Source organism: Myotis myotis, unplaced genomic scaffold, assembly GCF_014108235.1.
Source record: "Myotis myotis isolate mMyoMyo1 unplaced genomic scaffold, mMyoMyo1.p scaffold_m19_p_6, whole genome shotgun sequence".
In the NCBI taxonomy this organism is placed as follows: domain Eukaryota; kingdom Metazoa; phylum Chordata; class Mammalia; order Chiroptera; family Vespertilionidae; genus Myotis; species Myotis myotis.
Window position 1 is genome coordinate 75,730,351 of NW_023416368.1, and position 14,098 is coordinate 75,744,448.

Sequence of the window (14,098 nt, forward strand, 5' to 3'; positions counted from 1 at the left end):
ACAAGCCTCTGGCAAACTGTATTTAATTGTTTAGTTTAGAAATATGCAGAATCTGTGCCATGAGCCAAGAGGAACTCAGCAAACCCTGTCTGCTATAGGAATGTTTAAATTAGACAAGGGAAAAGACTATAGAGCCTAACTGAATTAAATAAAGGGGCTTTTGATGTCAACCATGCTGAACTTAGTACTCACTCTTTTTAAAAAATAGGCACTTTCTTATAAATGTTTTCATAAGAAACAAAATGTTTTTGATCAGTTTCCATCAGACTATCTTATTAATATGCCTTGGCAGGCTTTGGGTTATGCTGGGAAATTCTGATGATGGTTCTGTTTATCGAAGAACTACACTATATCTCTATGTATTAGATTGTCAGTAATAATAACCTAAATACCCATCCTATTATTTTCCTTGCTTAATCCACCTTGAAGAGAGACCAAAAAAACACAGAACAAAACAAAACCAAAACCAAACCAAAACAAAACAAAAAACACAAACTCACTACCAACAACAAAAAGCCTTACCCAAATGGATCCAGAGTGAAGAGGTTGAAAAAGAGAACTTCAATCAAGGCATACAGAGAGAAATATTCTGAGCCCAGGAATAGAATATACAAACATTTTTTATTTGTCTTGAAATGTTTAAATTTACATAAATGAGACAAAGTACCTTTTCATTCTGAATTTCTTTTCTCAGAATATATATGCAAAGGAATGGTACTACTTACATTTCTTCTGATGAGCTATCTATCCTGCCTAGGAAAAGTTTATGAAATAAAAGGACCTACTAATAAAAATCACTGACATCTTTTTATTTTTACTTTTTTTTACCTAACAGATTCACAAAAGCAGGTTTATACCATGTGAACCTAGGTTCTCGGTTTTTTAAATATTTTAAATGCAGATAACAAAGCAGATTAATTTCTTTTGTTTCCATCCCTCTTTGCCTTCCTCCCTCCTTCCTTTTCATTATACCTTATATGTAAAATTTGAATATATAGTACAAGTACATGGTACAAAATTTAGAAAGAGACAAAAGGTTATTTAGTTAACAGTCACTCAGATCCCCGCTCCTGAGCTATCCTTATCAACTCTTAATATGGCCTTCCAGAGATGTTCTGTGTTTATTTAAATACATACGTGTGTGTGAGTATAAAAATGACAAAATGCTATATTCATTGTTTTATATCTTGTTTTATTCACTTATGAATTTAATATTTATCACATATAAATCCAATTCCTATAAAGCCATCTTTTAAAAAATAGATATATAGCTTCCACAGTATTCCAATGTACAGATTACCAAATTTATTTAACCAGTTCTCAACTAGGGACATTTAGGCAAATTCTAATAATCTCTGCAATGACCTGCAGAGAAGATTCTGACATACTATATAAGCAACAACTTACTAGACAGTGGATATGACATTCTTAGGTGCTAACATAAGTTTAGTTCATTTTACCCAAACATAATAGTAGTTTCAAAGTGTCCATGGAATAAGAAGAAATAATAATTCTTTAGCTAAAATAAATGTTAAAGTCTAAGGCAATGGCATAGGTAAATGTAATACTTGCCTCATCCCACCACCACATCAAAAATACAACTAAACTACAGAACAATCATCGAGAACTGCCTGAAATCTAGCTGAACGGAAGTCTGACAAGTAAGGATATAAAGAAGAATCCACATCAAGATTGGTAGGAAGGATGGAGCCGCAAACAGGCTGGTTCCACATGGTGAATAAACACCGGAGAGGGGTGTCTCAGCTGGGGGGGTCCCCTTCTGAGGAGCGAGGGGTCCCAGCCCCACCTGAGGCTCCCCAGCTCAGGTTTCCAGTGCTGGGAAGAGAAGTCCCCACAACTTCTGGCTGTAAAAACCAATGGGTATTGTGGCTGAGTGATAGGGAGGCTGCTGGAGTCCCGAGCAGCTTCTCTTGTAGGGCCCATGGACGGACTTACTCAGACTCGCTCCTTCTGAGTTCTAGCTCTGGGACAGCAGCTCAATAACCATGAGGGACATAGAGGGAGGACCTGAAGTGTCTGGCATCAGAGAAAGAGCTGGAGGGGCAGCTTTCTCCCGGACAGAAGTGTTGGCAGAGCCTCTGTTCCTTTTCTGAGCCTTCCCCCAACAGAGGCAGTAGGAAGGCACCATATTTGAGTCTCCATCACTGTTTTCCCTAACCAGGTGATTCCAAGACCCCACTCCACCAACTTTCCTGCCCACCCAAGCTGTTTCCAGTGACTTTTCCAAATAGTTGGCCTGTCTTGGCTCATGCCTCAGATTTTTCTTAAATCTCTCACATAAGCAGCATCTGGTCTTGGAGTGCTCCGTAATTCTCGCTAAGTGGCCCCAGGCCAGGCACTAGCAGCAGCCAGCCATGGTTCACAGCTTAGCCTCTCCTGGGCACCTCCAAGCCCAGCACAAGTAGCAGCCATCTGCAGATCATTTTGTAGCTCATGCTGGGTAGCCCAGGTAGAACATGGACTGCCTGGCTGACTTTGGCCTGCACCTCCTGGGAGGCCCTACAAGCCATCACACTCTGTAGACAGCTTCAGACCATGTCAAAGCACCATTCAACCACTTCCACAAGTGACACACTCAAGGGGAGGACTCAGCATGCACCAGAGAACCACAGAAGTAAGTCCTGCTCTGTGGGGTGTACCCTGCACAGCTGCTTCTTCACAGTGGTCACAGCCAATGGGCCTTGGGTGAATCCCTCCCATTGACATGCCAACAGCAATCAAGGCTTAACTACAACACAAGGGTGTACACAACCTACATGGGGGGTGAGGGCTGTGCACCTGGAATGCATAGCTCAGGTGAACGGGGAGGCTGTGCCACTGGACTCTACAGGACACCTACTACATTAGGCCACTCTACCAAGCCCAGGAGACGTAGCAGCTCTACCGAATACATTGAAACAAACACAGGGAGGCTGCAAAAATGAAGAGACAAAGAAACAGGTCCCAAATGAGAGAAGAGAACAAAACTCCAAAAAAATAATTAAACAAAATAGAGATAAGGAATTTAACACAGTGTTCAAAAACACTGGTTATAAATATGCTCAATGAACTTAGGGTAAGAGTAGATGAACTTACAGAGAACCTCAACAGTATAAAAAAGGACATGGAAACCATAAAAAATAACTAGTCAGTAATAAAGGATACACTAACTAAATTTACAGCCCTGGCCAGCACAGCTCAGTTGGTTGGACATCATCATCACTGAGAAGTTGCGAGTTTTATTTCCAGTCAGGGCACATGCCTGGGTTGTGAGCTCAATCCTTGGTAGGGGGCATGCAGGAGGCAGCGAATCAATGTTTCACTCTCATATCAATGTTTCTCTTTCTCTCCCTCTCCCTTCCTCTCTCTCTAAAAATAAGAAAAAAAATATTTTTAAAAAGAATAATTTACAGGGAACCAATAGTAGAGTAGCTGAAGCTGAGAACCAAAACAGCGATTTGTAATATAAGGAAGCAAAAGGCACCTTTTCAGAATAGCACAACCCCTCCTGCCCACCCAACCTCCCCACCCCAAAAAAGAGAAAAAGAAAAAAACAATCCCCAAAGTGAGGATAATGTAAGGAGCCTCTGGGACAACTTCAAGCATACCAATATTTGCATCATGGGGGGCAGAAGAGAGAGAGCAAGAAACTGAAAATCTATTTTAAAAAATAATGATGGAAACTTTTCTAACCTGGTGAAGAAAATAGACATACAAGTCCAAGAAGTGCAGAGAGTCCCAAACAAGATGAACCCAAAGAGGCCCACACCAAGACACATCACAAGTAAAATGCAAAAGGTTAAAAACAAAGAATCTTAAAAGCAGTAAGAGAAAAGCCGTTGGTTACCTACTAGAGAGCTCCCATAAGGCTGTCAGCTGATTTCTCAACAGAAACTTTGCAGAACAGAAGGGATTGGCAAGAAATATTCATAGTGATGAAAAGCAAGTACCTACAACCAAGACTATCATTTAGAATTAAAGGACAAATAAAGAGCTTCCCAGACAAGAAAAAGCTAAAGGAGTTATCACCACCTAGCTAGTACTACTTGAAATGTTAAAGGAGAGGAGAATTGAAGAAAAAAAAGATAAAAAATGTGAACAATAAAATGGCAATAAATAACATATTTATCAACAATTGAATCTAAAAAACAAAATAAATGAACAAGGAGAACAGAAACAGACTCACAGATACAGAGAACATTTTGATGGTTGCCAGGTAGGAGGGGGTTGGGTGAACAGGTGAAGGGATTAAGAAGTACAAACAGGCAGTAACAGAATAGTCATGGGGATGTAAAGCACAACATAGGGAATACAGTCAATAATCCTATATAATAAAAGGCTAATATACAAATAGACTGAATGGCCCTAACCGGTTTGGCTCAGTGACTAGAGCATTGGCCTGTGGACTGAAGGGTCCCAGGTTCGATTCCAGTCAAGGACACATATGTTGGTTGTGGGCACATCCCCAGTAGGAAGTGTGCAGGAGGCAGCTGAATTGATGTTTCTCTCTCATCAATGTTTCTAACTCTCTATCCCTCTCCCTTCCTCTTTGTAAAAAAATCAATAAAATATATATTTTTTAAAATAGACCAAACGGCGAACAACTGAACAATTGGTTGCTATGATGTGCCCTGACCACCAGGGGTCACACATGGAACATGGTGGGCGTTGGCAGCAGAGCATGGAACATGTAGGGCCTCAGCTGTGGCAGGATGGTGGAGCAGGTGAGCGGGGGTGCCAGACCAAGGCAGGGTGCTGGTCACTGTCATTGGGGCGAGCCTCTGGTGGTTATTGAAAATTCTTTGCTTCTGCACATTGTGGTCCACCTGGTGCTCACACCTGCTGCCAGTGTTGGCCCCAATCGCCCCTGAGGGCTTCTCCACCTCCCCCTGCTCCTGAGGGGTGATTGGGACCGGCAGCCTCTGCTTGCACCCACTGCTGGCGCCGGCCCCAGGCGTTCTGCACCATAAGCGAGTGCAAGAGGGGCTGGTGCTGTCAGCTCCTGGGGGCTGCGGGCGGAGGTGGGAGGGGCCGGGCAGGGGCACGGAGGATGAGGCAAGACCTGCCCCTGTGCTCACCACAGCCTCTCGGCCCACAGTTCCTTTCAAGGTACATGAATTCGTGCACTGGACCCCTAGTATTATAACTATGTATGGTGTCAAATGGGTACAAGATATATTGGATGATCACTTAGTTATATAATGTCTAATCACTGCAGTGTACACCTGAAATTAATATAATGTTATATGTAAACTGTAATTGAACAAAAAATAAAACTGCACTTATCCAGCACTTATCTTTAGAAAGAATTCTATAGCATATTAGCTCTTATAATAAAGATTGAAATACAAATAAAATCTTTAAAAATTAAATTTTAATTGCTAACATCCAATTACTGTTTATGCAATGAAAACTACCAACTCAATTATGAACTCATTTTTCAAATTATGTCCTACAGAAAATTGGAGAACTCAGAACCAGTATAGATTTGATTTTCAAATTAAAAACAAAAACAAAAAAAGCTAGCAAACAAACAGAAACCACCCAGAAAAAAAGGGATAGCTGGCAATGCAACTTTATTGAACAGCAAATGCATATGACTAAGGGAATTTATTCTTAACAGGGGCACTATCTCCATAAAGAAAACAGCTTCTCATCAACAGCTGGATGAATGATGTTAGTCCTTTCCCATTTTTCTTGTTTCAATGCCTTAGTTCCAATTTTCTCCAATTTCCTGCTGATGGGTGAACCTAGCTCTGGTTCCAAGATAGCTTGAAATAGGAACTAAGATTAAAAATAAAACAATAATTTTCAGAAGAACACAATATCCACCTCAGTGCTAAAATCTGAATTCCAACAATAGTATTCTGCAGTTGGGAAGTGGTATCAGATCAACTGCAAAAATGCTGCACCTTGGTCTCTCCTTCCTGTTTCTAGTTAATTTGTTTTCCTGGTATCCAAGTTCCTGCTTGGGACTGGAGCCCAGCCCTGAATCTCAGTGTGGAAATTTAGCACCACCAACTGTGATAAGATTATACATTAGGCATTGTTCTAAGTGCCAAATACAAGTGACAAATTCCTTCTCTTAAGGAGGACGACTGCCTGACACAAATGACTAGTATTTGCCCTCCAAATTCTTCATTTTTGGAACATCCTGACAATCTCTCTGGTGCTCCCTGGTAACCAATTTGTGGAATGTGACCAGGTCATGAAACCCCCAAGCACAATTCCTTAGTTACTTAGCTGAACCCTTGCTACCAGCCAGCCTAAAGCTGCTCTATTAATTAGATAGACAAGTGCCAAGCTCTGTCCCTCTTCATGTGATTTGCTCTGCTGTGAATTATGGAAGAAGTGCTATCTTTGGGAAGATTGCTGTAAGCTGAGATTGAAGTGCTGCTGTGCTGTCCTATACAGTAGCCACTAGCCCATGGGGCTATTCAACACTTGAAATGTGGCTGATTGGACATAGGTGCTTTAAGTGTAAAACATATATTGTATTTCAAAGAATCAGTACAAAGAGAAAGAAAGATTAAATGATGAATAATAATATATATTTCTTAAATAAAATATATTAAGTTTAGCTATTTCTCACCTTTTAAAATGTGGTTATTAGATAATTTAAAATTGCACATGTCATTTGCATTATATTTCTACTGAAATGTGCTAATTTAGAACATTTAACTAATGGCAGCAACGAGTCATTATTTTTGAGAGGTTTTTATGTCTAGATATCATTAGAAAAATATTTAAAAATGAAATTCCTTTGCAGAAAAACTGCCAGCTAATAAATGCTGAAGGAATGTTAGATTAGACTATCACCATTTTGCGATCTCCATTGGAGCAACTGATTCAGATGAGCATCATCAAAGGATGCTAAGACTAGTGGCAAACAGTCTAAGAGGAGAGTCATTCAGTGGCAAAATTACACCCCGTAGATTATTTATAAACTATAACAACAAGACCTGGTGACCACTACTTTTAACAAATGATCAAACTTAGCATATGAATAATGCTACAACCTGCCATTATACACCTCTGGTTATGTGGTAAATTGAGGTAAACATTACTTAACAAGCATTTTGCCCCAATGTTTTATTGTGAAAATTTTCAAACATACAGAACAATGAAAGAATTTATAGCAAAAATCTGTACTCATACTATCTAGTATTTTACAACACAGTACTAACTTTATCACATTTCTTTATCATCTTCCTATTCATTTTACTTTTATGCATTTCAAAGTAAATTGCAGGCATTAACACATGCCCTCTCTAAATAATCCATGAAGTATTCTTGCCAAAAATGTTTAACCTAAATCTAATCAAGCCTCTAATCCTAGCTTCCAGTTTATGGGAAATACTTAAAGAGATTAGTTAATTGATAATAAAAGAAAACTAAAAATCCAGAATATGAGACATTATAATATTAAATGATTTTAAAAGTTTGTCATAAAAAAAGTTTAAGTGACTAGATTTAAGAGTCTTAAAACACATAACAAATTCCAACTTGTCAACCTAAATCAGATACTATTCAATTTTTAAAAAGTTATCAAAGACATTCTTATAACATCTACAGAAATGTAAATATGGACTGGATATTAGATGATATTAAGGAATTATTGCTGGGGAGCACAAGAGACTTGGTTGGAAAGTTGTAAGGAGGACATTCCGAGAAAAGGGAAGTGTGTAGAAGGCCGCCTGCCCTGTTCATCGGAATTCCGACTTAGGGGAGCCTAAGGGGAGTGTGGAAGGCAGTGCCCCTAATTATTCCTTGACCATTCCAAACAAGTCTGTGCATGTGCAGACCCCCGGGTGTTTACTGGAATCCTTATGCTTAATCCCTGGATGTCCTTGCCTTGAGGACAATGTAAACACATGTGTCCTCCCAAGATTACTCACCCTACTGACTTTATCTAAAGATAAAAATTCCAATAAAAGTCTAATGAGGCAGGCAATCGAGGCTGCCTGGCTCTTTCAGCTGGGCTGTCCCTTAGCCCTCTCCCCCACAGTGAAACTGTGTCAGAGTAATCTGTTCGTCCATTGTTCAGGGGCTGCTGATCAGCCCCAGCAAATTATTATTAATTTTCTTAGGTATGATCATAGGAACTGTGTTACGTAGGTGATTACTCTTTTTTTGGAGATGAATGCTAAAGAGAGTGTGTGTATACATGCAAACATACATATAAGTTTGTTTTTGTTTTTTAAATATATTTTATTGATTTTTTACAGAGAGGAAGGGAGAGGGATAGAGAGTCAGAAACATCGATGAGAGAGAAGCATCAATCAGCTGCCTCCTGCACACCCCTCACTGGGGATGTGCCTGCAACTAAGGTACATGCCCTTGACCGGAATCGAACCTGGGACCCTTCAGTCCCAGGCCGACGCTCTATCCAGTGAGCCAAACCGGTCAGGACTATATATGTAAGTTTTTAATTAATTTATTTTATATGAATAAAGCAAATGTAGCAAAATGTTAACAATTACTGTATCTAAGAAGAGGGTGAACAGATATTCACTGTGTTGGTCTTTTAACTTTTCTGTACATTGAAACATTTCAAAATAGAAACTGGGGGTCAGGTTGATAAAAAATTCACTGCAGAGAGGTTAATATGTTCTCTTCTGTTTGGGCCTGCCTGGGCTTTTCAGGTCAAGAACGTGATCTCTGAAAAATATCTTACCACAGACACACAGAAATATATGTCTCTATAACATTCTTTATTCCTGCCTCAGGGCCAATGCTATTATTAGCTAAGAGTCTCCAATATGCAATATTACAACTGGTAATTCAGTCTGTAAGCAAAGGATTTAATGCTGTAATATTACAGAAGACAGCTCAATCACAAGGTCAACTTGACATCGGGCTCACTGCCATCAGTCTGTTATGTGTAGACTGAGACAGTCTGTCACACAACTTCAGGTTTTACTTTATATACCACTTGTTAAAAGTATCCTGTACTAGAATTTGCCTATCCCTGGCAACCTTAGACACAAAGGTTTCTGTGATCTTTTTCCTTAAGATTTTATTCTACTTTCCAACCTATTGCTGCTCCCAAAGTCATTTGGACAGCTTCCGCATAAGTCCAAGACACACTTACCACCCAGGTAATTAGAATTAGAAAACCATTAGCAGAGATCATTGGATAAGGTATAGCATGGAGTAAATGAAAGTATAAGTTTATACCACTAAAACAAGATTAAAGAAAAAAAAAAAAAAACTAGACATGGAATCTTATGTGTACCTATAGTTGAGAAGAAGAAAATCGCCCACTGACAACCATGACTTTTCTTTCCAACTCTTGTTAGAAATATCAAAAAACTGGAAACAGAGGCACCTTAGATGACATTAGACACTAAATAAAAAATTGGTACAACAGGGCTTAGGTTTTGCAGTTTTTCTTTGGCTTAAAAGAAAAACAGTAAAGTCTGAAACTACCATGATGAAAACAAGGTAGCACATGGATTCAATAAAGCAATTAATTACATATGTCTCATTTCATATGCAAAGAAAAAAGAAAATGATATTTACCAGGGTTTGTCTTCTCCAGTTGATACCAACGGTAAAACGCCCTTTTCTTCTGCTCACTCAGGTCTGATCCCTGTTGCAACAGCCAGTGAGAGATCCGGCTCTGACTGATACCTATGTAGAAAGAGAAACAGCTGTTGCAAGTAATGAAGTTGCGGGGAAATTAAGGAGGGTTCTCTTGGTTCTAGGTTGCTGGTTCTTTATTCTCTTCTTTATAAGAAAGCTGCAACTTAAACAACTCTTATATTGGGCTTCTTGGTAAAAGCTGGCTAAACGTGCTAGGATATATTCAGAATTATCTACTAGAGATCAGCATTTTATTAATCAAGATTTGAAAGTGGTCTCTAAAATCAATCTCTAAACCTGGTCCATAAATATGAGATACATGAAGAGATTCCTAAGTAACACTTATTAATCACAAATTGATTAGATTTGTGCTCCTCCAGCTACCACCACCTCCACCCCAATCCTGGTTTAGAATATTAGAACTTTTAATAGATATTGAAAAGAAAAAAAAATCAAGCCAGCAAGTTTTGCTACTAATTATTGATACTGATAAAAGAGTTAGGGGCTGGGGAAAAAAGAGGTTATTGAAAATGCTCTCTTCAATAAAGTTTCTGGCTTATTTGTTAATTCATTTAGGCATTTCAGATTCATTACTATTAGTACAGAAAACTAAGAAATGGAAGACTTTTAGACTTCTGCTGCAATATGAACTCTTAAGAAATCTCAAGTGGTAAAGGCAGTCTTCTAACACAGGCTTTTCAAAAAACTGAACAGAATATAAAGCAGAAGTTTCCAGCTATAAGTAAGAAGCTCTTGACAGCAATTAATTAGAAATGGGGAAAACCTCCACATGTGAAATTAAAAAAGCATGTCTAAAACTGACTAGTATGAGAACCACTTGCTCCTTCTGGTCATTATAACTATTCCAAAAATGAATAATTTAACATACAACTAGCAAAGCAAAGAATAATAGGAAAGATGAAACTGTCTTATATGTCCATAAGGCACTTTCTAAAGGACCAGTCAGCTATCAGAGAGGGTTAACAGTATCTTAACTCTCCCAAGGAATTACTTATGGTAACTGATAGTACTGAATACCACCTGTGACAACACCTGTTTAAAGCTATAATGCACAACAGGAAGAGTGGTTATCATGAAGTAATCACACCCCCTAACATGAGAAGCAGGAGGCCTGGTGATTATATTTAACTCATTAAAAGCAAGCCCCTCGAGTTTCATACTTTTAAAAACCTATGTTAGAAGAAAACTTGCAGAAATGGGGGAGGGAAGCTTTGTTAAAAGACAAGTTGGGCTGTGAAGCAAGGTTCCCTGATTGGAACCACCTTTCATTTCCAAAGGGTGAAATTCAGTTTTACAAAACCTAAGTGATTACATTCTCAAATAATTCACACAGTGGTTTTCCAATGGACTGACGATCTATGTGAAGCAGGTGCTGGCAGCCAGCACTCTATGCTTGTTCTAAGAGAATGCAAATTATTTAATGTTGGCTGTCTTTAGCAATGCCTTACCACAAGTCCAGATTCAGATTATTACATTACTTTTAAACAAGAGTAAAGAAAACCGTTTTCCACTATGAAATCAAAATTGATTTTCATGTCAACAAAATAAAACATTTTTATGTGGATTCTTCACATCAGTACCATACTACTCAAAACAAAGAGAATTTGAGGAAAATCTTTTAAGAAAAGATAGACTATATCAGTACTGTTACTTTCAGTATTGAATCTCCCACACACAGTCAGATCGTACAGAATAAACACTGAGCCCACTAGATTTTAGCGCTGTCCCGGTAGTGAAGGAAGAGGGCAAAAGCCCATCAAAAGATTAGTTAAATTATGGTATACTCACATAATAAAAAAACTGGGCAGACTTTTAAAAGTAATGTTCTAAATCAGTCACCAAAAACAAACAACAACCAAGAAACAAAACCAACCAACCAAAAAAACAAAACAAAACAAAAAAAACACGCCATCAATACCAAGTTTTGGCAAGGACAGAGTATATGGAACTCTCATACTGCTGGCAGGAGGGTAAAATGTCAGGGTCATTTGGGAAACAATGGGGCAGTACCTACTAAAATTGACCATATGCATACCATAGGACCTAGCAATTTCTTTTCCTCACACGAGGATATTTTTTCCATTGATTTTATTTTTTTATAGAGAGTGTAAGGGAGGGGGAGAGACAGAGGGAGAGAAACATTGATTGGTTGCCTCCTGCATGTGCCCCAACCAGGGCCAGGGATCGTACCTTTGAATGGAATTGAACCTGCAACCCTTCGGTCAGCAGGCTGATGCTCTAACTACTGAAGAAATCAGCTAGGGCTTTTGCCTCTTTTTTAAAAATGAGTTTAGATTTGTTCCTTCCTGCACACATCCCAACTAGGGATTGAACCCAAAACCTGGGTATGTGCCTTGACCAGGAATCAAACCCGCCACCTTTTGATGTATGGGATGATGCTCCAACCAACTGAGCCACACCAGCCAGGGCAACCTAGCAGTTTCTTTCCTCAGTATACAGAACACAGAAATGTGTACATGCTCAATAGCAATGTGTTCAAAAGACATGTACAAAAAGGCTTCTAGTCCCCAATTTGAACCAACTCAAACACCCATCAACAGGAAAATGCATAATTGTGGTACTTATGCATTCTACTATAGTCTACTACACCAAATAGAAAAAGGACAAACTACTGCAATATGCAACCACATGGATAAATCCCACAAAAACAATGTCTACCAAAAACCATCAGACACACATAAAAAAGCTAGACACAGCTGTATGATTCAACTTATATAAAACTAAAAGAGAGACAATCTATATATATATAAAAGAGAAACATGGTAATTAGCCATACGACCGCTACCCTTCCTATTGGCTAATCAGGGCGATATGCAAATTAACTGCCAGCCAAGATGGCGGCCAGAAGCCAGGCAGCTTGAAGCTAACATGAGGCTTGCTTGCTTCAGTGATGGAGGAAACCAACGTTCCCCGTCTGCCTTGCCGGCCTCTGAGCTTGCAGTTTGAAACATTGTTACAAATATAGAAGTTAAACAAAACCCCAGAAACCTGCTTTCAGCCAGCTGGGATCTCAGAGCTGGAGTTGATACAGTGTCTTGATTATAAAACCCAAACAAACCAGATACCTGCTTTCAGCAACAGAGGCCTCAGAGCTGGAGCCAGAGCTAAAGCTGGCCAGAATAAAAAAGAAAAAGAAAAAAAGGAGCAGTTGGGAGCTTCAGTCACCTGCCAGCCTGAAAACAGCCCTCAGCCCCTCACTCAGACTGGCAGGCACCCCAATGGGGACCCCCACCCTGATCCAAGACACCCTTCAGAGCAAACCAGCCGGCCCCCACCTGTGCACCAGGCCTCTATCCTATATACTAAAAGGGTAATATGCCTCCCAGCACCGGGATCAGCGGAGCCACGAGGCCTCCCGGCACCGGGATCAGTGTGACGGGGGCAGCACCCAAACCCCCTGATCGCCCTGCAGCTCTGTGTGTGACAGGGGGCAGGGCCACAACCTCCCTATCTGCCCTGCTCGTGACAGGGGAAGGCGCCCCAACCCCCTGATCAGCCCTGCTCTGTGCCTGATATGGGGGAGCTCCCCAACCCTCTGATCGCCCTGCGGCTCTGTGTGTGACAGGGTGCAGTGCCCCAACCCCCCCCCCCCCCCCACGGGCCCTGCTCTGTGTGTGACGGGGTAGAGCCATAACCTCCCCATTGGCCCTGCCCTGAGTGTGACAGTGGCAGTGCCCCAACCCCCTGATCGGCCCTGCTCTATGGGTGATAGAGGGCGGCGCCCCAATCCCCCCTCCACGGGCCCTGCTCTGTTTGTGATGGGGTAGAGCCATAACCTCCCCAACGGCCCTGACCTGAGTGTGACAGTGATGGCGCCCCAACCCCGATTGGCCCTGCTCTGTGTGTGATAGAGGGCGGCGCCCCAACCCCCTGATGGGCCCTGCTCTGTGCGTGACAGGGTACGGAGCCACAACCCCCCTGATGGGCCCTGCTCTGTGCGTGACAGGGGGTGGCACCGCAACCTCCCCATCGACCCTGCCTTGAGTGTGACAGGGGGCAGTGCCCCAACCCCCCAATCGGCCCTACCCTGAGCGTGACTGAGGGTGGCACTGCATCCTCCCAATCCGCCCTGCTCTGTGCATGACAGGGGGCGGCACCCCAACTCCACAATCGACCCTGCTCTGAGCCCGACCAGGGCCTGCACCTATGGATTGGGCCTGCCCTCTGGCACCCGGGAGCAGGCCTAAGCTAGCAGGTCGTTATCTCCCGAGGGGTCCCAGACTGCGAGAGGGCACAGGCCGGGCTGAGGGACCCCCTCTCCCCCCCGAGTGCACAAATTTTTGTGCACCGGGCCTCTAGTCTATATATATAAAACCTTAATATGCAAATAGGTGGAACAGAGGAACAACCAAACAACCGAACAACTGGTCGCTATGACATGCGCTGACCACCAGGGGTGTGCACAGAAATGGCGGGTGTTGGCCACAATGAGATGGTGGAGCAGGTGAGCGGGGGCTCCAGACCAAGG

At 41.4% G+C, this 14,098-nt stretch overlaps 1 protein-coding gene across 18 annotated transcripts in view; it reads right to left on the reverse strand.

Moving 5' to 3' along the window:
* Positions 1–14,098, reverse strand: part of HMBOX1 (homeobox containing 1) — a 221,710-nt gene that overhangs the window by 75,679 nt on the left and 131,933 nt on the right. For all 18 annotated transcript variants that reach the window (XM_036312106.1, XM_036312100.1, XM_036312104.1 and 15 more), the window contains one exon: positions 9,526–9,636. In XM_036312106.1, the coding sequence (XP_036167999.1) occupies positions 9,526–9,636 (111 nt within the window). The remainder of the gene's footprint in view (positions 1–9,525; positions 9,637–14,098) is intronic.